This window comes from Equus przewalskii, chromosome 3 (assembly GCF_037783145.1).
Source record: "Equus przewalskii isolate Varuska chromosome 3, EquPr2, whole genome shotgun sequence".
Lineage (NCBI taxonomy): Eukaryota > Metazoa > Chordata > Mammalia > Perissodactyla > Equidae > Equus > Equus przewalskii.
In genome coordinates, this window is record NC_091833.1 from 89,523,341 (window position 1) to 89,547,195 (window position 23,855).

General features: G+C 37.8%; 1 protein-coding gene across 1 annotated transcript in view; it reads right to left on the reverse strand.

The window, feature by feature from the left end:
• The window catches only part of NWD2 (NACHT and WD repeat domain containing 2), a 161,256-nt gene that overhangs the window by 92,936 nt on the left and 44,465 nt on the right, over nt 1-23,855 (reverse strand). Inside the window, exon 2 of the mRNA XM_070612971.1 lies at nt 2,258-2,346. Within this exon, the coding sequence (XP_070469072.1) occupies nt 2,258-2,346 (89 nt within the window). The remainder of the gene's footprint in view (nt 1-2,257; nt 2,347-23,855) is intronic.

Sequence of the window (23,855 nt, forward strand, 5' to 3'; positions counted from 1 at the left end):
ACCAGAAAAGACTATTCTAAAAAGTATACTCTTAGAAGGTTCAGATACTATATATTTGAGCTCTTGTTAAGCTTAGAAAGTGGGAAGCAAATGTAACCTTGCATATTTTATTTTATTCTAAACACAACCTCAGCTGTGTAAGCTGTCACCCACCCACCACTGGTGGGTTAAGCCACTCACAGCAGAGAGCTGGGGCTCAGTTCCACCTCTCCTAAGCCCAATGCTGTTTGCACTGCTGTCCAGTATCTCATTGACTGATTCAATGCACCTGCCTAGAATGATCCTCGCCATCAATTTATTCTATGGACCTTGCCTTCTACAATTTTCCTTTGGCTTTATCTGTCTTCTCCTGTCTACTTTTCCTGTCTCCTCCTTTTCTGCCTACTTACAATTTAGAAAATATACTTTTCCGTTTTCCCTCAGCTAATCCTAATCAAGACCATGTTTTACGGAGGGTATTGTGTAGCTGAACAACTTCCTGCTTCTACTGACAAAAATGACGTAAATCCATATAAACTCAAAGATGAGATTAAAATGCTTGGACACATTTCTTCCTCTATACTGAGTCCCTGAGGAGTGTCGAAGTCTATGGGAATCCTCACAGATTGGAATTCTTCTAACAATTGAGACTCTTATCAGTAGAACCAGATTCCTCGGAAAAGGCAGTGCTGAATTCACAGCAAGGAATTTAATTTAGGTTCACAATTTATCAAGTAAATGGTGACTTATGAGTAACTATTCAATATGTGTGTCATAACGGCCTGCTGCTGACCGACACCGTGCACTGAGATTGAAGCCATTTTGGGACATTATTTATATATCATATTAGAAAGAATCATGAAGTATACCAAGATAAAATATTTATTCAGGAGGAAACAAACAAAGGGTGAAATTTTCTTCCACTAGCAATGGCACATTTCACACTCTTAGACCACAAACGTCTAGCACATATCCCTCACTTAATGATGTTAATATGTAATTAAGATGGCACTGGAGTTACGATGTCCAATGCAAATGAAGTTGAGAAATTCTGACTAAAAAATGTTATCTGTTGCAGGAGCCATTTACTTTTTAAATTTCTGGATGTCCAAGATATGCCCAATATTTTCTAGTACTTTTCAATTAGGTGGCAAAATCAAGGGTGTCTACCAATGCCAGGGTGTTCATGAACTTCAGCAATGACATGCACAATTACTGTGTCTTGAAAGGCTGACATAACACACACACACACACACACACACACACACACTTTTTTTTTTTTTTTTGAGGAAGATTAGCCTTGAGCTAACGTCTGCCACCAATTCTCCTCTTTTTGCTGAGCAAAACTGGCCCTGAGCTAACATCTGTGCCCATCTTCCTCTATTTTATATGTGGGATGCCTGCCATAGCATGGCTTAATAAGCAGTGCATAGGTCCATGCCCAGGATCCGAACCTGCGAACCCCAGGCCACTGTAGCAGAGTACGTGAACTTAACTGCTACGCCACTGGCCCAGCCCCTATATATTTTTTTGTAAATGGTAAATCCCTGACATACTCAGGAAAAAGGACATTCTACAGCATGAATAAAAACTAGAAGGCAAGATAGAAGGCAATGACTGGCCAGGCTGCTAAAAGGAAATACTTGTGAGAAAGTTTGTCCCGATGTTTTTGTTTTTTTCTTTTGGGTGGAAAAGATTTGCTCTGAGCTAACATCTGTTGCCAATCTTCCTCTCTGTCTTTTGTTTTCTTCTCCCCAAAGCCCAGTGCATAGTTGTACATTATAGTTGTAAGTCCTTCTAGTTCTTCTATGTGAGCACCATAGCATAGCTACTGACAGATGAGTGGTGTGGTTCCACACCCAGGAACCGAACCCGGGCCACTCAAATGCAGCGTGCCGAACTTTAAAGACTAGGCTATCAGGGCTGGCTCTGTCCCAATTTTTAGATGTAAAACATTTCTAGAGACTACAGCTTAAAGGCAGGTGCTTGGCAACCTTCACCTCTTTGATAATAGTGGAGACTGTCAAAAAAGCACATAAACTTGGTTCAAAGAAAAAGATGAGCCAATACAAGGCAGGATCCAAGAAACAGAACATAAAAGTGCAAAACATCAAAAATGACTATTTTATTTTTATTTGCCAGTGTTTCTTTTTACCCAAACTTAAAGAAAGGATATTTTTCAGGGCTTAAAACTTGTCTTTTGTAACACCAAGTTGTGACAAGAAACAAACATTAATTTAACTGACATAATTAAAAATGAAATTAATATCAGAGTTACCTGAAATTCTAATCCATAGTTTTCTCTGCAGAATTCTCTCAATTTAGGATACACATTTTCTCTCAGTGCCTGTCTTTCTGCTCCTGTGTCTGTGGCAGAAAAACAAATACATAGAAAGTGAGTTATGTCCACATATATATATTTCTGGAAAAAAATGAAAGCTTACAAACAAATACTAACATTAATACAATCAAGTTGGGGTGCCACACTGTGAAATGCCGGGGTATTTGACTGCCAAGGGAGTGCTAGTCTTACTGGAGCCAGGAGGGCACAGATCCCTCCAACCAGGCACACACAGGAAGCCCGCAGGATGGAGGGGCGCCCCACTGTTCAGTTCTGTATGTGTCGGCAGACCTGCGGAGTCACAGTTGATTCTTTCTGCCCGCAAAGACTCTCATGTGAGCTCTTAAATAGCCACAACTACACTGCCTTTGGAAGAGAAAGAAGAAAACATTGTAGGGCTAGCCCCATTAAGTGTAAAAGTTTCAAAACACCCACAGGCTTTGATTAATTTAGTTACTGATTTCCAAAAAATCCGGATTCTATCATCATCTCCTATAGTATTTAGTAATAAGCAACTTTTACAAATTCAGTACAGCATCCATGCAATTGGCACGGTAGTTGGGAGAGACAAATTGTGGGAGCCAACACCCGAAACTAGCAGATTCCGCACACAGTAGATTTGATTGGCCAGCGGTCTAATAAGTAACATCTCCCTCTGGGCTTAGGGACTGCGCGTTTATCAGAGGAGGAAATTGTTTCACATGTGCCACACTATGTAATAGCTTCAGAATAAAATGTTTTCATTATCCACGTCATTAAAAAAATACAAGAAACAGAGAATCTGAAACGAGAACCACAGAATATGTAAGTATTTAATGTTGAATGTTTGCACAGAAAGGGATTCCAAAGCCACCTGTGCTGGACATTGTTCCACATCAATGATAACACCATAAGATTCTTACAGCAAAGAGAGGCTGTGCCTTGCCCAACCAACTTCAGTGAAAGATGAGAAACAGAGCTTTTAAAAATTAGGTTAATGTGTTATCTAGTGAAAAGTACCATTTGCTAAATATACCTCAATCCCAGCCATAATTATGAAACGTTTGCATACCACATTTATAACTAAGGAACCAATTTAAAAGAATTTCCTTATTATTCTCAAGCACATCTGTCAATGCAAATTCAACCATATGCGTGGTGACCTACTCCACTTTCCTACTGTTTTCAAGCCTATTTTGAGACACAAATACCCAATCTGGAGTCTGAAATGCAGCTGCAGCCTGACAGAGTGACAGGAACCAGTATTTCCATGGAAATCAAACATTCAATACAAGGTCTTCTAGATTACCCGGTGACCCACACAAACAGGATCTTTTCCAACCATAGATCCAATATGGCCCTAAATCCATAGGGAAAGCAGGAGGACCAAACTGAGGAGGGGTGCACTTGAGCAGAGCCACGTACTCTGACTGCACTGGTGGAGGCAGTATAGCAAGCTTTTAGATGATTTACGTAATCTTGGGATTAGATGCCCACCCTCTCTCACCCCACTTTAAAGGCCAAAAACACTAACTTCACAATAAAGCTGATAATATTCAATCTTTCTAAAAGGCTACAGATGTTTAAAACCCAAATTTAAGAAGTCATTTTAAAAATAAATACTACCAGATGTGGAAGTTGGTAAAATATTAAAAAAGGATTATTGTTAAAATATTCTTAAAAAATTGGCATAAAAATAATACATGAAAAAAATTATTAAATGATATAAGGAGCAGACCTTATTTGTTTCTTAAAAATGTTACTGTAACTCTTATTAGTAGGTACTGAGATCTGAATGTGCAACAGGAAGGTAGATAAGACAGAAATATAGTATCAAATTACTAACATTTACTGAGTGCTTACTGTAGTCTAGTAGTGTGCTAAGTATTTCCATGCGTATTTTCTTAGTCACTTCTGACAACAACCCTATGAAGCAAGTAAAATTACTCTTCTTTTTTTTTTAATAAGAAGAAACTGAAACAAAGAGGAGTTCAGAGACTTGCCTGATACATGTGACCACTAAGTTGGAGAACGCAAATTTGAATCTAGAAAGCCGTATGCCATAGTTTGCTGTAACCATGGAAAATGTGCAGCTGTGCAAAGAATCAGTTTTTGAAAATGACAAATGCAATAACTTCACAGAATGGTTAAGGGACAGTGAAGTCTTAGTATTTATGAAACAAAAAAAATCTGAGTTATCCCTGATGGATTCTTCCTTTTCTGTAATACACCCTTCAACAGTCAACCCATCAATAAGTTCTCTTGCTCCATCTGTCTCTAAACAAACCCTGAATTAATCTACTTCTTTGCACCACTGGTGCAATCCAAACTCATCTCTCATCTGGATTCTGTCTCCTTGTTTCCATACTTGCCTCCATCAATCTATTCTCCACAGAGCAGCCAGATTGATTTTTTTAAAATGTAAATCAGATCACATCACTATCTTGTCTAAAACTCTCCAGCAGCTCTTCCTGGAAAGGAAATCCACACTCTTCCCTTGAACGTTCTCCCTCTCCCTAGCTCCTCTCTTACCACTTTCCCTGTTCATGTTACTCCAGCAGCACTGGCGTTCATTTGGTTCCTGGATTACATTCCCACTTGTGGCCTGTGCTTTAGCTATGGCTTCCTCCTGGAATGCTTGGTCCTGTGATCATCTCAAGGCATCTGTCATTCAAGTGTCAGCTTTAATGCCACCTCCCCAGAGAGGTCTTCTCCGAGCACTCCATCTACAGAACCACTGTCTAGCACATCACCTTCTTTACATTCTTTGCACGTTGCTCATCACTATTGTTGGTATTTATTTGTTTACTGTCTCCCCCACTGCACTGAGCTCAAAGGGAGTCAGAATCTTCCTTTGTCTCATCCACTGCTGTATCCCCAGGGATTAGAGCCACACTCAATTAAGGAATGAGTGAATGAGAAAACCCACACAAGCACCAGTGACAGAAGTGAGCTGACAGACAGTGCTTCCCTGCAATTACCTCCACAAACAGAAAGCCTTCCTATTTTACAATTTGTCATTGCATGGACACAGAATCAAGACCATGTGAAATTCTGGAAATAAATGATGGGGTGTAGAAAGCTGGTTTCATGAAATAAGTGAATGAACTGAAATACTAATTTCTTTTCTGGTTTCTGTGTTTCTGGCAGAATACTAATTCATTTTACCAAGTTATGTTGAACCTTTCTAAAAATGTGAAGGAAGTGTATGCATTTATCTGACAGGCATTCTGTGTTAACACTTATAAAAATGACTCAGATTTTCCTATTTTTGTATTAATTATGATGATTGGCTCCAGAAATGGAAAAGTAACTAAGATAAAATGGATTATGATGGGTGACAGATAAACTGGCTTAATTATATGAAAAACCTGATTCATACCGACAGCAAATCTGGATGGTTGGCAATTAAAAAGCATTAGAATGTCATGGACAGGAAAAATTAAGTCACAGAACATCACACATAAAAAGGGACCTCTTGAAAGAGTGTAGATTAGAGACAAGGTATGTCATCATTATTCTTTATACATAGTCATTAGATCCATTTGTGTCTGCCCAGCTCTTAATGCTTTGAAAAGCTGCATTAACACTTTGGCAGCACTAACTATTAGGTTTTTAAGGAGTTGCTTTCTCAATAATTCCTCAATGATTTCAGAGTTAATGAAAGTCTCTGTGCATGTCTGAGTTACCCACAGGAAGAACATTAGTTGGGGGAGAATTATTAATCAATACCATTATCCTACTTCAAGAAAGGTTTAGATTAATTTCAAATATTTATTAAAAATAAGAGTGCACCAAAATGATCATGTTGGAGTGGGACCTCTTACTGCCCTACCCCCCCACCCCAAACTTAAGGCCACAGACATCAGATTAAGTCATTGCCCTCTTGGCAGCTCAGAAAACTTATTTACAAGCCACCATACATCTTCTGCTACAACTGTCAGTCCAGCCTGGTCTCCTAGGTTTCTGTATGTTCGCTCTTGCCTGGATTCTTCCTCTTATCTGGGCCCTCAGCCAATGATTCATCTGGACATCCTGTCTGGTCTTTGTTGTTTAGGTCAATTTCTTGTTTGGCAACTTCCCAGAGGCTGTCTCCTCTTTACACCCTCTAAGTTTGTGTCCAACCAGCCATACACACCCTTATTTCACTGTCACCAAATTCTGTCAATTTTACCAAAAACATCTCTTGAACTTGGCCATTGTCTATTTTTGCACTCACCATCTCTCAACTCTGAGGGTCCGAATCACCTACTTGATTGACCTGCTACGTGTCCTTCCTCATTGCAGTGTGATGCTCCACAAAGCTGCCGGAGGTAAACCCGAAGACAAGACGGAAGTGAAAGCTCAGAATTCCCCATCTATTGCATCCCCCTTGCTTGGCAGACTCCAACCCTTCTGAGTCCCAATCAAGGGCAGCACACTTTGTGAATTCTTACTAGTCAGAGACAGGCATGCCCACTCCAGGTCACCTCCATATAACATCATGTATTGTACTTTATTATAGTTATTTATTTTTAGTTTGTCTCTTCAATTAGATTTGTGAGTTCATGGAAGCCAGGGACTTTTTCCTACATCTTTACATCACAGAAAGTAGAGCATATTAATACTCAACAAACGAATGAGCAAATAGATGCTATCATAATGAAAATGTTAATTAAACCCAACTAAAGTATGAATTTATCTCCATAAAGCTAACATAAGTCAAAATCCAATGTCATTTGCAAGTTAATTGTTGACTCTGTTGACAGCTTAAATAGTCATGGGTGAATCTGTGGTGATGCTACAAAATATATGACAAAGTATGGCACAGTGAAGAGCTTAGCAGATCCTCTTCCCAATAAGCAATAATAAAATTAGAGAAAATTGTCAAAAGAAGCATTTTAATGCTCTGTAAATCAACGAAAGACCAAAGGCATAAAACAAATTGGGAAGTGATTATTCATGAAAAAACTGAACTTGGGTATGAACAGTGGGAGTCTATGGGATTCTTGCCTGGGGCTTCCTCTATCCTCCCTTAAACACACCCCCCATCTCAGAGAAAGTAAAGCTGTAAACATCAACAACTTCACTGCCAGAGAGGACTTGCTTGATTCGGAGCCCAGCACGGGAAAACTCCATGCCCATTAGCATTGTTAGCAGCAGTAGCAGTCTCAGAGATGGATAAATGGGGAAGCCCAGTGGTTCAGCTAGCCTACGGCTTCATCCAAATTTAACAAGGAGATCAAGGAAATGAACAGCTGTGGAGAGCACTGATAAGCTCTGCAAATTCCTGGCTGATGTGAGGGCTACCCACCAACACAAGAGACTAAAAGCTATCCACATATTCTTGCTGACTTCGAGCCTGTATACATGGCAGTGAAAGCATGAGAAGGCTTGGTGGAAAGCAAAAGCTGGGACAGACTTAAACAGTGACTAAACTAACATCGCTAACTGACACTAAGCTATGCACACAATGGGTGAACCCTAGGAAGCCAGGCATCATCATCATCAAATAACTGGGCAGAGATATCAGCAGCCCATACCATGGGGAACATATTTCACAGACTGGTCCAGGCAAGTTACTGAACAAACCAAAAAACACAAACAAATTAAAAAACCACACTCGGAGGTAAAAATCAGAATCTAAATTTGCTGTAATACAGTACCTAAAATGTGTAGTTTTAAACAAAAAACTATAAGATATACAAAGAAACAGTAAAATGTGACACATATTCAGGAGAAATAAGCAGTCACTAGAAATCGTCCCTGAGTGGGTTCATATGCTGGATTTAGCTGACAAAGACTTCAAAACAGCTATTACAAATATATTCAAAGAACTTAAGGTAACCATGTTTAAAGAAGAAAGAAAAATTAACAAGACCCCAGAAACCTGTGGGACAACATCAACTGCAGTGGTAAATATGTAAAGGGAGTCCCAGAAGGATAGGAGAAAGAGAAAGGAAATAAATTCAAAGAAAGAATTGCCACAACGTCCCAAATTTAATGGAAAACATTAATCTACACATCCAAGAAATTCAAAGAGCCCAAGTAGTATAAACACAAAGAGGTCCACATTTAGACACATGGTCAAACAGCTGAAAACAAAGATAAAGAGAAAATCTTGAAAATAGCAAGAGAAAATGTCTCACTACACGTGGGAAAAAATACAATTAATGGTTGACTTCTCCTCAGAAGGAAGGGAAGCCAGAAGGCAATGGAATGGCATAGACAAAGTACTGAAAAAAAAGTCAACCAAGAATTTCTATATCCAACAAAACTACGTAAAAAATGACCTGGGAGACATTATGCTAAGCGAAATAAGCCAGACACAGAAAGACAATTACTGTATGATTTCACTTATATGTAGAATCTAAAATAGTCAAACTCATAGAAGTGGAGAGTAGAATGGTGATTGTCAGCAGCTGGAGGAAGGGGAAAATAGGGAGAAATTGGTCAAGGGTACAAAGTTTCAGTTATGCAAGATGAATATGTTCTGGAGCTCTAACATACAGCAATGTGACTATAGTTAACAATACTGTATTGTATACTCTAAATTTGCCAAGAGGGTAGATCTTAACTGCTTTCACCACAAAGAAAAGAAAAAAAGAGATTAACTATGTCAGGTGACGAATATGTTAATTAGCTCGATTGTGGTGATTATTTCACAACCTAAATGTATATCAAAAACATCAAATTTTATACCTTAAATATATACAATTTATTTTTGTCAATTATACCTCAATAAAATTGAAAAAGGAAAGTGACGTAAGGGCATTACCAAATGCAACTAGAGTCGTGGTTAGAAAGAAATCTCTCTCTTTAAACACCCATCGCAGAAATGAAAGGTCTCAAATCACTAAGTTAGGATTCCACCTTAAGAAACTAGGAAAAGAAGAGCAAACTCAACCTAAAGCAAGCTGAAGGAAGGAAATGAAGATTAAAGTGGAAACCAATGAAATAGAAAATAGAAAAAAAAACAACCCAAAAAGTTGGTTTTTGGAAAGATCAGTAAAATTTACAAACTTTCAGCCAGGTTGACCAAGAAAAAAAGAGAGAAGACAAATTATCAAAATTAGAAATGTAAGAGGTGCCACATCACATACTGATACTACATAAGTTAAAAAAAATTATAAGGGTATACTATGAACAATAACTTCATTTCTAACAAATTAGAAAACTTGGATTAAATGAACAAATTCTAGAAACAGACAAATCACTGAAACTGATTCAAGAAGAAAAAGAAAATCTGAAGAGACCTATAACAAATAAAAATTTGAATTAGTTATTATTAATCTTCCCAAAGAAAATCACCAGCCCAGAGTATTTAACTGGTAAATTATATCAACACTTAAAGAACAAACAATCCTTTACAAACACTTTCAGAAAACAGAGTAGAAGGAATACTTCTCAACCTATTCTTTAAGTATATTACTCTAAGTCCAAAACCAAACAAAGACCTCAAAAGAAAAAATACAAAACTACAGACCAATATATCCCTCATGAATATAGATGCAAAAATCCTTAACAAAATATTAGCCAGCCGAGTCCAGCAACATACACACCATGACCAAGTGGGATTTATTACAAGAATGAGAGGTTAGTTTAACATTTGAAAATTAATGTAATAGGCCATGCTAATAGCAGAAATAGCCATAGGATCATTCCACAGATGCAGAAAAGACATTTGACAAAACCTAACATCTATTCAGGACAAAATCAGCCGCAGTGAACAGAAAGGAACTTCCTCACCCTGAGAAAGGGCATCTACACAAAAGCCTACCGTTAGCACCATGCTTCATGGTGTAAGGCGGAATGTTTCCCCCCTATGATCAGGAGCAGCTTCTTGTCACTTCTAGTCAATATTTTACTGGAGGTTTTAGTCAGTGCAGTAAAGGAAAAATTTAAAAAGAAAGGTATCTAGATTGGAAAGGAACAAATAAAACCATTTTTATTTTCAGATGACAAGACTTTGTATATAGAAAATCCTGAGGAATCCAGAGGAAAAAATACAATAATAAATGAGTTCAGCAAGGACGTTGGATAGACTATACAAAAATTAATGGTATCTCTTTATACTCACAATGAACAATCCAAAAATGAAATAAAAAACAACTGCATTTATCACAACATTAATAAAACACTGAAAAATGAATTTAACAAAAGAAATGCAAGACATACATTGTAAGCTATAAAACTTGCAGAGAGAAGGAAGATCTAGATGAAGAGACATTTCATGTCCAGGGATGGAAGACTCAATGTGGTTAGAACGGCATGCCTCATCAATTACAGGCTTGAGATCTCCCAACTGATCTACAGATCTAACGCAAATCCCAGCACACTTTGCAATTATTTTTTGAGTGCATTATTGAAATGAAATATAAAAAGCACACCTTAGTCAATCTTGCTCATTACCTGTAGTTAGCTACACCAACTGGCATCAGAGAAGACAGTGGAGGGTCTGAGTGTGGTTCTAGAACCAAACTCCCTATGTCTGAATCTCAACTCCTTCACCTACTAGCTGTGTGATCTTGGGCAAATTAGTACATCTTTCTGGGTCTCAATTTTTTTTTTTATTTGTCACATGGAATCAACATTACTAATATCAACCTTATGAGGTTGTTCTGAAGTTTAAATGGAGTCTTTAAACAACACCTGACATATGGTAAATGCTCAATAAATGATTGCAATTATTCGATCAAAAAATTGGGGGATCAAAGATTTATTAAAGCATATTTTTAAATTTATGATAATTTTCAGTACAAAAGATTAATAGTAAAGTAGCTACAACAATCATGATATCTTGTCCCACAATGTATTTCTTAAAATGATTACATTTTCTAGATATTTTTCAAAGCTTTAGGGAAAATCATTAGTGAAAATATAAATTTCTTTATTTTTTAAAAAATATCATCAGCTTATCAAAATACTCTTAAAAGCTTCCAGTGGGAATTCACTAACTGTATTATTTCTACACCTCAATATGTCTTAGGAAAAAAGAGTAAATTTTAAAGGATAACAATGCTAGACTTGTTTCTGGTAAAATTGAGGGAAAAAAAAACGCTGCATAAAATATCATACTAAAAACTAAAACACGGCATGAAATATTTTAAAATATCTTTTTAAATGTGTCAGTGGGAATAAAACTAGGCAATGCGGAGAGGCCCAACGCACAGTGGAAGCAGGAATCTGGGAAAGCAAGGGATCCCTGAAGCCAGCTTTTGGTTGTTTTTCTGTTAAACCCTGGTGACCTCTGGGGTTGATTTTTTCTTCTGTGGGTGCATGGCAGATTGGAAACAAAGCACAGAGCCCCACTCAGAATGATGAGTCTAACAGGAAAACCTCAAACAGGCCGTGACCCCAAAGAGCTATATCTTCAGTGTGAGGGTGAATCAGAAATAAATGTTCATCAACAAGAAAACTTGCTGCCATAACATTTGCATTAGGTGGAGGAAAAAACAATCTCCTTGATATCGGTAATCACAAGCTGGGCCTCTTGCAGATGAGCAGTGCAAATTCATCCTATTTAAGTTCTGACAAATTTCAAGCCTACAATTTATTTTAAAATAGTCCTGTTTTGGTAGTGACCCCTGGTGCTTGAGAAGCATACTTTGTAACAATGCCTTAAGGAATTCCAGCAAATTGAGAGTTCCAAGGAATATCAAGACACACACACACACACCAAAAATCAATACACACACAAGGAAATCAGGCACGATGAGTGAGAAGCCAGCTGAAACAAACAACAAAAAAATCAGCTGAATCAGATCTACAAAGAACTAAGGCATTATCTAGAATACAAAACAAGTACTTAATTTGTCCAAAGGCATAAAAGTAGGCATTGAACAAAACAATAGGAATAAGAAACCAAGAACAACAATAAAGCAGATTCAAAAAAGAACTTAATACTACTTCTAGAAATGAAAAATACTTAAACTCAATGGAATAAACAACTGAAAAAGATGAATGAACAGAAAGACAGATGTGAACAAATTATCCAGAATACAGTACAGAGAGACAAAGGAATGAAAAATATGGGAGGTTAGGAGATATGGATAATATACTGAAATCTAACATACACCTTTTGAGTTCCAGAGGGATGGAGAAGAGAGGATCAGGGAGAGGCAGTACTGGAAGAAATAATGGCTGAATATCTCCCCGATTCGTTGAAAGATACCAGTCTCGAGATTCAGGGAGGCCAACAAATTCCAGGCATGATAAATATAAAGAATTCCAAATAAATACAGAAATTCCATTTCATAGTGAAAATGAAGACCACCGAGCAAGAGATCTTAAAACAGCCAGAGAAAAAAAGAGAGATTACCTACAACATAATGACAATTATATTTTAAGCTGACTTCGCACCAAAAGACTGGAATATTATCTTCACTATGCTAAGAGATAATCAACTGTCAGCCTAGAATAACCAACAAAACTATCTTTGAGAAAAACGGCAAATGAGGATATTTTTAGAAAAACAAAAAGTGAATTTCCTGCTATCTTCCTTTACAAGGAAATTCTAAAGGATATATTTCAGGTAAAGAAAAATTGTCCAAAATGGAAAGTTTGAGATGCAAAAAGTGTTGGTGTACAAAGAAACTGGTAAATGCATAGCTAAGCCTAAAAGAAATTAGTTGCATAAAATAATGTTTAATTTTTGGGGTTAAAAATGATAGAATTAAAATCTTAGATAAAACAGCATGTAAATCAGGGGTGATGAGAATTAAAATGAAAAATAATGTTCTGAATGTCTTCATTCTTTGTTCAGTCAGCTTAAAATTTTGAGGACAGCCATTAAACTAGACATTAAACGTCATAACCACACACGTTGTTGAAGAAACTTAAATACTTCTTTGTGCTTTATTATAACAAAACAGATTTTTCTTTTAAAAAATAGTTCCTGTTTGTTATAAAGTGATTCACAGTAAATGAAATTACTGCAAAATTAGTGACTTCAGAGTTTTCAGTTTCTTTGTAATTTGAGAAAGAATGTCTTCAAATTAGCATAATTCATCTCTAATTTTTCTCTTCCTTTCACGTTAAGGTCTATTTAAAGAACACTCAGTAAGAACTCTACGTGGTATCTCAGATCTACTCATTCAAAAAATGCATAATTTGAATTTCACACCCCAATAGTATGACTTCACTCACATATAGTTCTAAACAGGGCTTGCCACATTAAAATTTATTGGTTGCTACAGGGTTTCTTTCAAAATAAAAGCCACACAAGGCATAGCCCTGCCCTCAGCACTCAACAACAGATTGGGGCCAGACAGCAGTCAACTAAGAATGGGATTCCCAATAATGCATAGTAAGTTCTAGAACAGAAGTATAAGCAAAATGCCACTGAAGCATAGAGAGAGGAATAATTAATTTTGTCTGATTATCAGAGAAGATAATTATTTAGGACATGAAATATAAACAAGATTTTCCCAGGTAGAAAGGAAGAAACACCTTCCGGAAGAGGTAGAAGCATGAGCAAAATGAACAAGGCTTAACAAGTGCGTGATGTGTTTGAGGGCCACGAAGTAGCACAGTTTGTTAGAGAACAATGTACAGGGGTTATAATTAGTCTATCAGTTACAAGTCTTTCAAGGTTCCTCTGTGTGCTGGGAATTTGGGGGTGTAATAGCAATTCTTTCTCATAATCAAATGGAAAAGAAAAGGATACGTACAGAACAAAAGTAATTCATTACACATTTCAGTCAACTATGAGAAAAACATCTGTCACACCACATCCAAAATGCAGCTGTCCCTTCACTGACGGGGGTCTGCCTGCACCTGGCTGACCTGTCTGCTTTCAAGTAATACATCAATCAGCCAGTCCTCCATCTGCCCAGACCCCACGCTGTACCCAGCACTCTGATGAGTGTCAGGGCACCAAAGGAAACACTGCACGGTCCCCAACACAAAGGAACTTGTATTTTAGACACAGGCACAACTAAGGTTCCCATAGAAAATAGAAAATGATTCCATGTTAAACTGAATGAAGCACATTCTAGACACAAGACTGGTTTTGAGGCCCAAGTTGGGGAAGGTTTTAGAGAAGCTATGACTTGAAAATGAGTAGAATTCAGAAAAAGAAGAGGGTAGAAAAGAGAGCTTTCCTGATGGAGAAAAAGACCTGGGGCTTATTAAAGAAAGAGGCAGGGGTCAGCGAAGACAACTTCCTAATGGAGTAGGGAAATCAAGTTATGGTACTGGGACCACATGACTGAGGGTCTTGAAAATGAGGAGTCTGAATTTGATGAAGTGGACGGAGCAATGACGTGGTAAGCGTGATCATATGGAAAGGAACAAAGGGAAACATTCTGTATGGCAGAGTTGCCAAAGAAGAAACTGGAATAGGGAGGACTGCCTGCAAATAGCTACAAATCCAAATATGAGGTGAAGAGCCTTATACCTTGATTACAGCAGGAAAAGAAAGCAAGCAAAGGGGAGACATTTAAAAGGAAATTGAATGACATTAGATATACAAGAAAAAGATGGCATAATATGGCTATTAAGAGGAATCTTGGGTTTGAATACTGGCTTGGTTAAACATAAAGGGCATGTCCTAGGGTTAGTTCATAAGCCTTTAAAAACTTCAGGGAATTTCCATACTATCTACATCATGGGGATGAAATCAATATAAACTACTCCTCACGTAGTAACTTCTCAGAAAAAGTTGGCTGTACTACCAACACCACCGCTATCACCGTCATACCAGAGTGACCAAAATTTTTCAACTTATAAAATAACTATTTTGGGGCCGGCCCAGTGGCGCAGCGGGTAAGCACGCATGTCCTGCTTCGGCGGCCCGGGGTTCGCCGGTTCGGATCCCGGCTGCAGGACATGGCACCACTTGACACGCCATGCTGTGGCAGGCATCCCACATATAAAGTAGAGGAAGACGGGCATGGATGTTAGCTCAGGGCCAGTCTTCCTCAGCAAAAAGAGGAGGATTGGCAGCAGTTAGCTCAGGGCCAATCTTCCTCAAAAAACAAACAAAAAACTATTTTCCCCTTGTAATTGACAGGTATTTTCTGCAAAAATACTTTGAGACTATATAAATATCCTGTTGTTCCTCAACCTTTCACCCACTAGTTAGACCATCCATTAAGCATCCTTGCCTGAATTATTACAGTTGGAAAATAGCAATTTTCTATTTCCATCATCTTTTACATTAATTAACTTTCTATTGTAATGAAAAGCTCTCTTCCTTCTCACCCACCCATACTTTCATCCACCCACCCAACCATCCACCTACCTCAGTAGGGATGTTTACATTAATTATAAAGGGAAAAATAGTAATAGACAAAAAAAAAAGTAGTCCTTAACTGTTATCAAATGGGAGCTGGCCTAGGTCTCACAGCTAGGTACGGTGTTCTCTTGGTGAATGTAAATAATTTCATTCAACACCAATAGCAGACAAGGTCACTCTGTGATGGTGATGGAAAACAAAACCACTCCATTATCATACATGGACACAGAAAAAAATAAGACTACTATCCAATCCCCCTCTCCCTACTGACATGAGTCACTGCTGCGTCTTCATCAAATACAGGTTTAGCTTTGTTCCATTCCTCTTGCCTCCTAGATACAAATTACAAGGATAACCAATAATGAAACTGCCTGTTTCCTGACAGCACCCACTCTAGAGGAAAACCACACTTCCTTGAAACTTCTCCCCAAATAACCAAACATAAGACCAAACCTGGCAATACTCTCTCACTGAGATGCCCCCCAGTTTCATGGGGTGCACTCTCCCTCGTTGCAGTGAGCCAAGAAACCCAACTTTGTTCAACCACAGGTGTGTTCCTGGGAGTCTTTGACTGGAGGACATCAACAATAATCTTGTAGTGGAGAAACCTGGCAGATAGCACCTTAACTAAGTGATCAATTAACGTTACCAGAAATGGAACAAACAGACATCATATTCCTTCTGAGAGGATGCACTAAAGAGAACACATCACTTTTATAATATTCCTGACAAAAGAGCACATATAAATTCAATCATGAACAAAAATCAGACAAACCACACTGAAGACATTCTAGAAGATAACTGATGTACACTCTGCGAAAACATTAACATCAAGAAATAGGGAGACTGAGGAACTGTACCAAGTTAAAGACGGCTAGAGAGACGTGAGAGCTGAGTGCAACACAGGATCTAGCATTGCTGGAACAAGTGGTAAATCCTAATAAGATCTATAGATTAGGCAAGATTGAATTTATGTTAATTCCCTGATTTTCATAATTATATTGTGGTTATGTAAGAATGTTGTTATTTTTAGGAAATATACATTGAAGCATTTAGATGCAAAGGATACACGTATGTGTGACAATTATATGTGTGATTACCCAGATACATAGAAAGAGAGAGAGGGATAAAAGAAGATGTGGTAGAATACTAACATTTGGGGAATATAGGTGAAGGGCATACATAAATTTTTTATTCTTCTTGCAACTTTTCTGTAAGTCTTAAATTACAGCCGGTTCTTGTTATTTGCAGTAATGTTCTATGAAATTGCTGTGAACACAATTAGTGAATGCTGAAGCACTGCTCCTAAAAGAAATACATGGTTAGGTTCCTGGCAATCTCTAGTCACAACATTTTCATCAACTTATCAGTGCATAACCTTGTTATATGTTTGTTTTAAGACACCTTATTTAAATATATCGTTGATTTACTAACATTGGTCAACAGCACTAGAACTTGTGCCTGAACCAAGCTTATCTACACATATGTTTCTCCCTAGGGCACTTCACAGCCCTTGTGTCCTTAGGAATGCCATACGGCACTTCAGTACTGTACTTTGGGGGCGTTTTACATAGCAAAGTCACCAAGAAAAGCCTCAAAGACATGAAAAGCATAGTACTAGGTAGACTATGAAAAGAACACGTGTTTGCAGTACGAGAGCTGAAACAAGAAGGCAGAGCATCGCCTTGTTCGACCTCAGCAGGAAACTGTACATATAGGGTGACTCAAAGTTTTCACTGCTCTGCAGATGTCCATGAATGACTGCATGGTGAGTAATGATTTTGGGGTTGCAAATAAATTTTAGAGAGTGGACAAATTCACAAAAATATGGAATCTGTGAATAATGAGGATTGTCTGTATTATCAAAATAAAAAGTTAAAAATATACCACTAACCTGGAAGACTAGAAAAATGGTAATACAATAAAACAAATTATGGTCATTGGGCAGGGGAGTTGTCCTGGGAGGGAAGATACTATTTAATTCAGGATACTATAGTTTTGAAAGGTTGTCTCAGAATTGGCAGGAACTGAGGAAGGCCGAGTCAGGGCAGGAGAGGAAGTTACGGAAATTACGGGTTACATAATAGATAACTGATGCCACAAGCAGAGCAAAGGAAGAGCCGGATTTTGTGCCTAACCTGTAACAAATGAGGATGAAATAATTATAAGGAAGAAAGGCAGAATCAAGGCTAATGAATCACGAGCGCGGCGCACAGGGAAACCTGCCTTTGTTTTGGCTTCAGCTATTACAATACACATACTGAGTAAGGAGCAGCACGCACACGTTTCAGTGAGATAGTTTCACTCCAAATGACTGAAAAATTTCACTAGATAGAGCTTCCCAGATTGAACGGGCTGCTTTAAAAGATGGATCTGCTGCCATTGCAGGTATTCAAACACAGGATGCAGGATCCTTTGCTGGGATGGAAGCATCTATGGAATACTCTGGATGATCTCTTAAGACCTGTGTAATTCTAATATTCTATGGCTTTTTTGCTCTTTTCTTTGGTGTCTTAACAAATGATTCCCATATATTTCATCAATCATGAAACAGGTCTGCCATCCTTCAAAATAGTGAAACCTATCAAATTAAATCAAATTTGACACAGACAAAAACCACAATCCATTTCATGGGAATGTCTGGAATACAGAGAAAAAGGCAGAAGCAATATTTTCACCCATGTTGCCCACCTTCTCCCTTCGTTTGCTGCTGCCATCTTAGGAATAAGCAAGAGGCGAGATGGACATTTGAGGCCTGGGACACATCCTTCTTAGGTGCTCCTTGCGGCAAGCCAGCACAAAGTGCAGAGGCAGGAAATGAATAGTTGGGGTTTGAGGGTGTGGGGCTTATAAAAGCAGACAGTCCAGGGAAGTCCATAGCAGCTTGTGGTCTCTGGGACCAAGGATTTCTCCGATTTCCTAGTATCAACTGCCCGTTAGTGGTACACTAAAGATAAAACTATCAAGAGCATGTTAATTCCCCAATTGTAGTATATGTCCTCTTCCAATGGCGTGTGGAAGTCCTGGGGATATTAGGGATCATGTATTACACAACAAAATTGGAAGCTCTCACACCTGTCTTACTGCATCAGCTCTGCGGTTCCCTTCCATTCCTTTCTCTCACCTGACCACACAGAAAGCCTTGCTCTCTGTAAGGCCATACAGGGGGAGGAAAGACTTTCTGTGATTGGAGGAACACTCTTGACCTGTCTTCTGACATTTACTATAATCCTTAACTGTGCTTTTCATTAGTTTAGAAAAGAGAAGAGTGTTCACTGACAGGCCTCCCTGGTTTTCTGAAGTCCGAATCTTTTTTGGTTTTTAATGCACAGTGTCCCAGGCTTAACATTTTTAAAGTACTGACCAATAATGCATGGTTTGCAACAGCTGGTGGGAATAGTAGATGAAGGCTTATTCCACGTTAGTAAGAAAGAACTTTAAATTCTCAACATTGTTAGTCAAAGCAAATATTCATTCTTCATATAAATTTTTCATTATGTACTCAACACAATCCTCCAAATAAACATACAATCCACCACCTGGTTACAAAATAAAATAAATGTACAAAACACTTATAAGAGATTATGTGTTTTAAAGGAAGTGAATATAATGTGCACAGCTAGAGAGGAAGGTAATATATCCATTTTGGCAACATATGAAATACCAAAGTGATAAACATTCATATGTCATAGCTGACGTTCATTAAAAATCGACAAATTAGATTATATTTAAGTTGACATTTTTGTTCTAAAAAAAAAAGTCCTCAGAAAGACATCAACTAGGTATTAAAATAGTTCCCATAATGGCTGATTTTAGGAAGAAACATGGACATGTTAGATACCACTGATCAACTGAATTATTAACAAATATGTATTGCATACTTGCCACGTGCAAAGCACTATCCTAGAGGTATGGAGGATATGAGAAATCGGCCCCGACCCCTCTGTGAGGCAGTTTAACATCTAACTGCAAATAGGCGCCGACACAAACATCTATAAAGAAAGAGAGGATACAGTGGTTAAAAGTTAAAAATAATCTTTTTTTATGGCTTCAGAGAGAGAGATTTTGACCGACGTGGAAATTGAGGAAAATAAAATATTGACTGGTTCAAACAAACCATTGTGTTGAGAGAGTTAGTGTTCACACTAGTCCCTGTGCTAGCCTACAGACAACTGACTGGACACTGACTAGTTATCAACTGGTCATCTGAAAAAACATTTTCAGAAATAGACTTAATCTGTTTAGTAGGCATAGATATTTTAGAGAATGCAGTTAGGATCTTCACGTATGTCAGGAAACCTCAGTATCTTGATCCCTGCTTGCATGGGAGCCTGGGACAGGAGCGGGGCGAGCCAGGAGAGACTCAGTGGCCCCCCGGCTCTGCATGGATCTTTGGAGCATCACAGAATTTGCACTGGCAATGCATCTTCTAAGGGAATGCACCTCACAGGTGGGGTGAAGGGGAGGCGTCATCAAATGTACTAAGGCAAGGGCCTTTGAAATATTTGAGGATCATTAAGTCTGGTGTTTAGCAACACTTTTAAAGAATCTAATACAGTGTGATCCTGTTCAGATAACTAACCCAATCAAACTGATCTTTAGTTAGAGAGGCTTCAGCATCTAAGGAGTCAGCTCACATTCAAGGTTTCCCACGTTTTCAAGAAATGACATAATTCCAGCCAAGAGTTAAGGTGCTTCCTACAGCAAAGGTATATGATGGATGGTGCCTTAATTTTAACGTTTTGAGATAAGTTTGAATACCTTATCATTATACATTTATGTATCTGTTTATCTGGTCTCATCTCTGAAGAGGTGAGCTATCTTAGTCTTATCACACCATATGAAGAACACTAATACAGTTTTCAAGGAATAAAACAGCAAAACAGTTTTAGTACAGTTATCCTCTCACTCTAATGTGTTTATGAATAATATATTATTATTATTAGTGTGAGCTTCTAAATGCTACTCACAGCTAAATGTTGTAAAGGTTTCCTTTTAATCAGTCAAAGGATGTTTTTACTTTACTTTTTCCCAAAGTATCAATATTGAATGTTTTAAAAATACGTTTAGCATTTGCTTTCAAATAAAATATTCAACACTCAATGCTTTCATGGAACATTTTCCCTTAAAAATCCACTATACTAAAAGTAAACATCTGCATGGAACCCACTAGACTGATGTAATTAAAATTAAATTTACAAAAAGGTAATGGAGATTTTATCCACAATAACATGCAATTCAATGCAGCATCTGAATTACTCTGGATTTTTTCCTATATAATCTTATCTGGGATGAACAAAATACTGCATTACGGTAGTTTTTAAGTCTCACAGCAATCTTAGATTAGACTGTTATTTTTTGTTATGGCAACTTAATAATTTTATTACAAGGTATTAAATAATGCAAGAAAATCAAAGTGATACGAAGGTAAGAACTCGGCCAAATCTAGTTATCTTTAAACCTCTGAACTAACTAGTCAGGGAAGGCCTGCTAACGAGGCTGGTTATCACTGCCGTGTGCTCTGGGCTGACATGGGCCTCCAATGGAGAAGGCTCAATTCGGGCCTTTGGTCAAAGGATCCCTGCCGTTTTAGGTTTGCTCTTACGGTTCCAGACTAGACAGAGCTGCATATTTTAAGAAGTCCAATTAAACCAAAACCCTGTCACACCACTCCTTAACTCTAGGACCCCTTAACTCTTCTTAGAATTGCTTCTTTCTGAATCAGGAGTACAACCAATTCTAGATTACACTCAGAAGCTAATTCAATAAGTCAATAATTTATCTGGGGTGTGAAGACCGAAAATGATGATGGCTCAACAGCTCTAATACGCTTACTTTCTCACGGCAAACGTGATGGGATTCTACTCAGTTTACTCCACCTCCTTCTCCAGCCCTCACTTTCTGTCACTTTCCTCCGTGCTCTCCACACTCTATTTCCATTTTCCAACACGCCAGGCTCTTTCCACACGTCTGTAATCTAACTCCTGCACACCCCCTGGTTTACTCCAGCTTATCCTTTGGATAGCAGCTTAGGCAGTTTCTTCCAGGAAACCTTTTCTGACCTCCTACATCCTCCAAGAAGGCCTAAGTTATAGCTTCCTTCTGCACACTCCTGTAACACTCTGCACTTCTGATTTGTGATCCTTGGCACACTTACACACTCACTAAGGATTGCCTTCACCTCCAGGCTGAAGCTCTTGAGATCAGGAACCATGCTGATTTTGCTCAGGGCTGTATCTCCACTGCCTGGCACACAGGAGAGGCTCAATAAATATTTTTTGAACATAGTAAATGAATAATTAGTAGTTATTGGCTTATGTGTCAATCTCCTGTCCTGTGACTTCTACATGTTTTATTCATCTTGGTACCCTCCGCGTCCAGTCTGTCTAGTACCTTGTCCAAAATAAGCCCTTAATAAATGCTGGCTGAACTTTTTTCTGAAATGATGTGTTTACCTAACATGTTAAGGACAGTTTCCTCTTCCATTAGCTCACCTGTAACTATGAGAAAGAAAGCAGAAGATGGTTGGATTATTAAGGAGAAGGGCAAGTGAGCCATCAGAAGCAGAAATAACAGTCTGGGAAAATGATACCAATGTGAAAATGGATTGCTCATTCAACGTTCAGGCAGGGTACCTATGCATGTGGCCAAATCTAACCAATGCTTTTTTTTTTTTTAATGGGGGGAAAAAGCATTTGCTAATAATGGGTTGCTTGAAACTAATCTATGGTGGAGAAAATCAGAACAGTGGTCACCTCTGGGGGCATGGCCAGGGATTGACTGGGAAGGAACATGAGGGAACTTTCAGAGGATGAAAACGTTTGATACTTAGCTTAAGGTTTATTCCATACTGATGTAGCATTTGACAAAACTCACATGGTGCACTCAGGATTTGTACATTTCACCACATGTAAATTTTACATCAGAAAAGAAACAAAAGATCTATTAACACATATTGATCTCTGTTTAAGAATATGCATGACATGAAATGTTAACAGTGGAGTGTGCTAATGATTGCAGTTTACTTTGAAATGCATATAATAATAAAAGACTGATAGAAAGAGAAACATACGATCAAGCAAATATGCAAAATTTTAATTTTAGAATCTAGGTAGTAGGTATATGATTGTTTACTACACAATTCTCTCAACATTCCTATATGTTGGAAAATTTTCACTGCATGAATGACATTTCTTTAAAGAAAGAAATCGCAAGCAAATGGCAAAATATTTGTTAAATCTGGATGTGCATTTTCTGCATGTTTACAATTTTTCAGAATTAAAAATTTCATAATTAGAGAAAAAAACGTTGATAAACTATAATGGGAGTACCAATGACATCAATTAACCACAGACTACACAGGGTTTTTGGAATGCACTTAGGGGCAAGGGAGGGGGAAAAAATGAAAGGAAAATGCAAGTATCCAAACAATAATACATCTCCTAAGTAAAACTGCTTCTCTTAATAGATTCATTTACAAAAGTATTCCTTCACACAAACAATATACTGGAACAAAAATGAGTGAAATGACCCTATTTATTCAGGAAAGAATACTCACTAGTATTGCAATTTCTGACAAAAATTAATACTTTGATTTAATTCATTTATTAAATAGTCAGTAAACTGCTTATTTTTGAAAAATAGTGCTTCTGTGCAAATATAGCGGTATCAGCACATTACAAATGAGAACTGCTGATGATGATGCATGAAAAAATACAGAAGCTATGTGGAAATTTCCAATTTATGCCATCCAAAGTTAGGTTATTATGTGGAGTAGTAAAATTGGAATACTGCTACCATGCTTGAGGTATTTGTCCAAAAAATCCATCAGTATTTAGGCACCAGCTTGAATTCTAGGTTAAGAGAATTATTATGAAAAGTTACTGGAAACCTCAGAGATTAAAAAGAAAATAAGGTAAAGGTAAAATAATGATATAAATCCTATGTGGAATTAATATAAACACAATATAAAAAATCAATCATTAATAATTAAGCATAAATTTATAACCTTTTTTTTTTTCCTACAGCTCAGCTTTATTTAAATAACTAACAATTGATTCATCCAGTATAATCACATCTACCCTATTATGCCCCTAAAACAACTGGGTTCAGTGAAAACCAACCACTAAGTTAGCTCTAGGTTAGCATTGTGTAACAAACGCAAATGGGCAGCTCCCAGCAATTTCTGCTTTTCTACAAATCCTGCTGCTGTGTATATGAACTCTGCCAGAGGAGGCAGAAGAGATTCTGAAGCCTGAATTCTATTCCAGAATGTAACCACTAAACCTCCTTGGAAATTATGGGTTGCTGATTAAATTTCTGCACACGCTGTCTTGA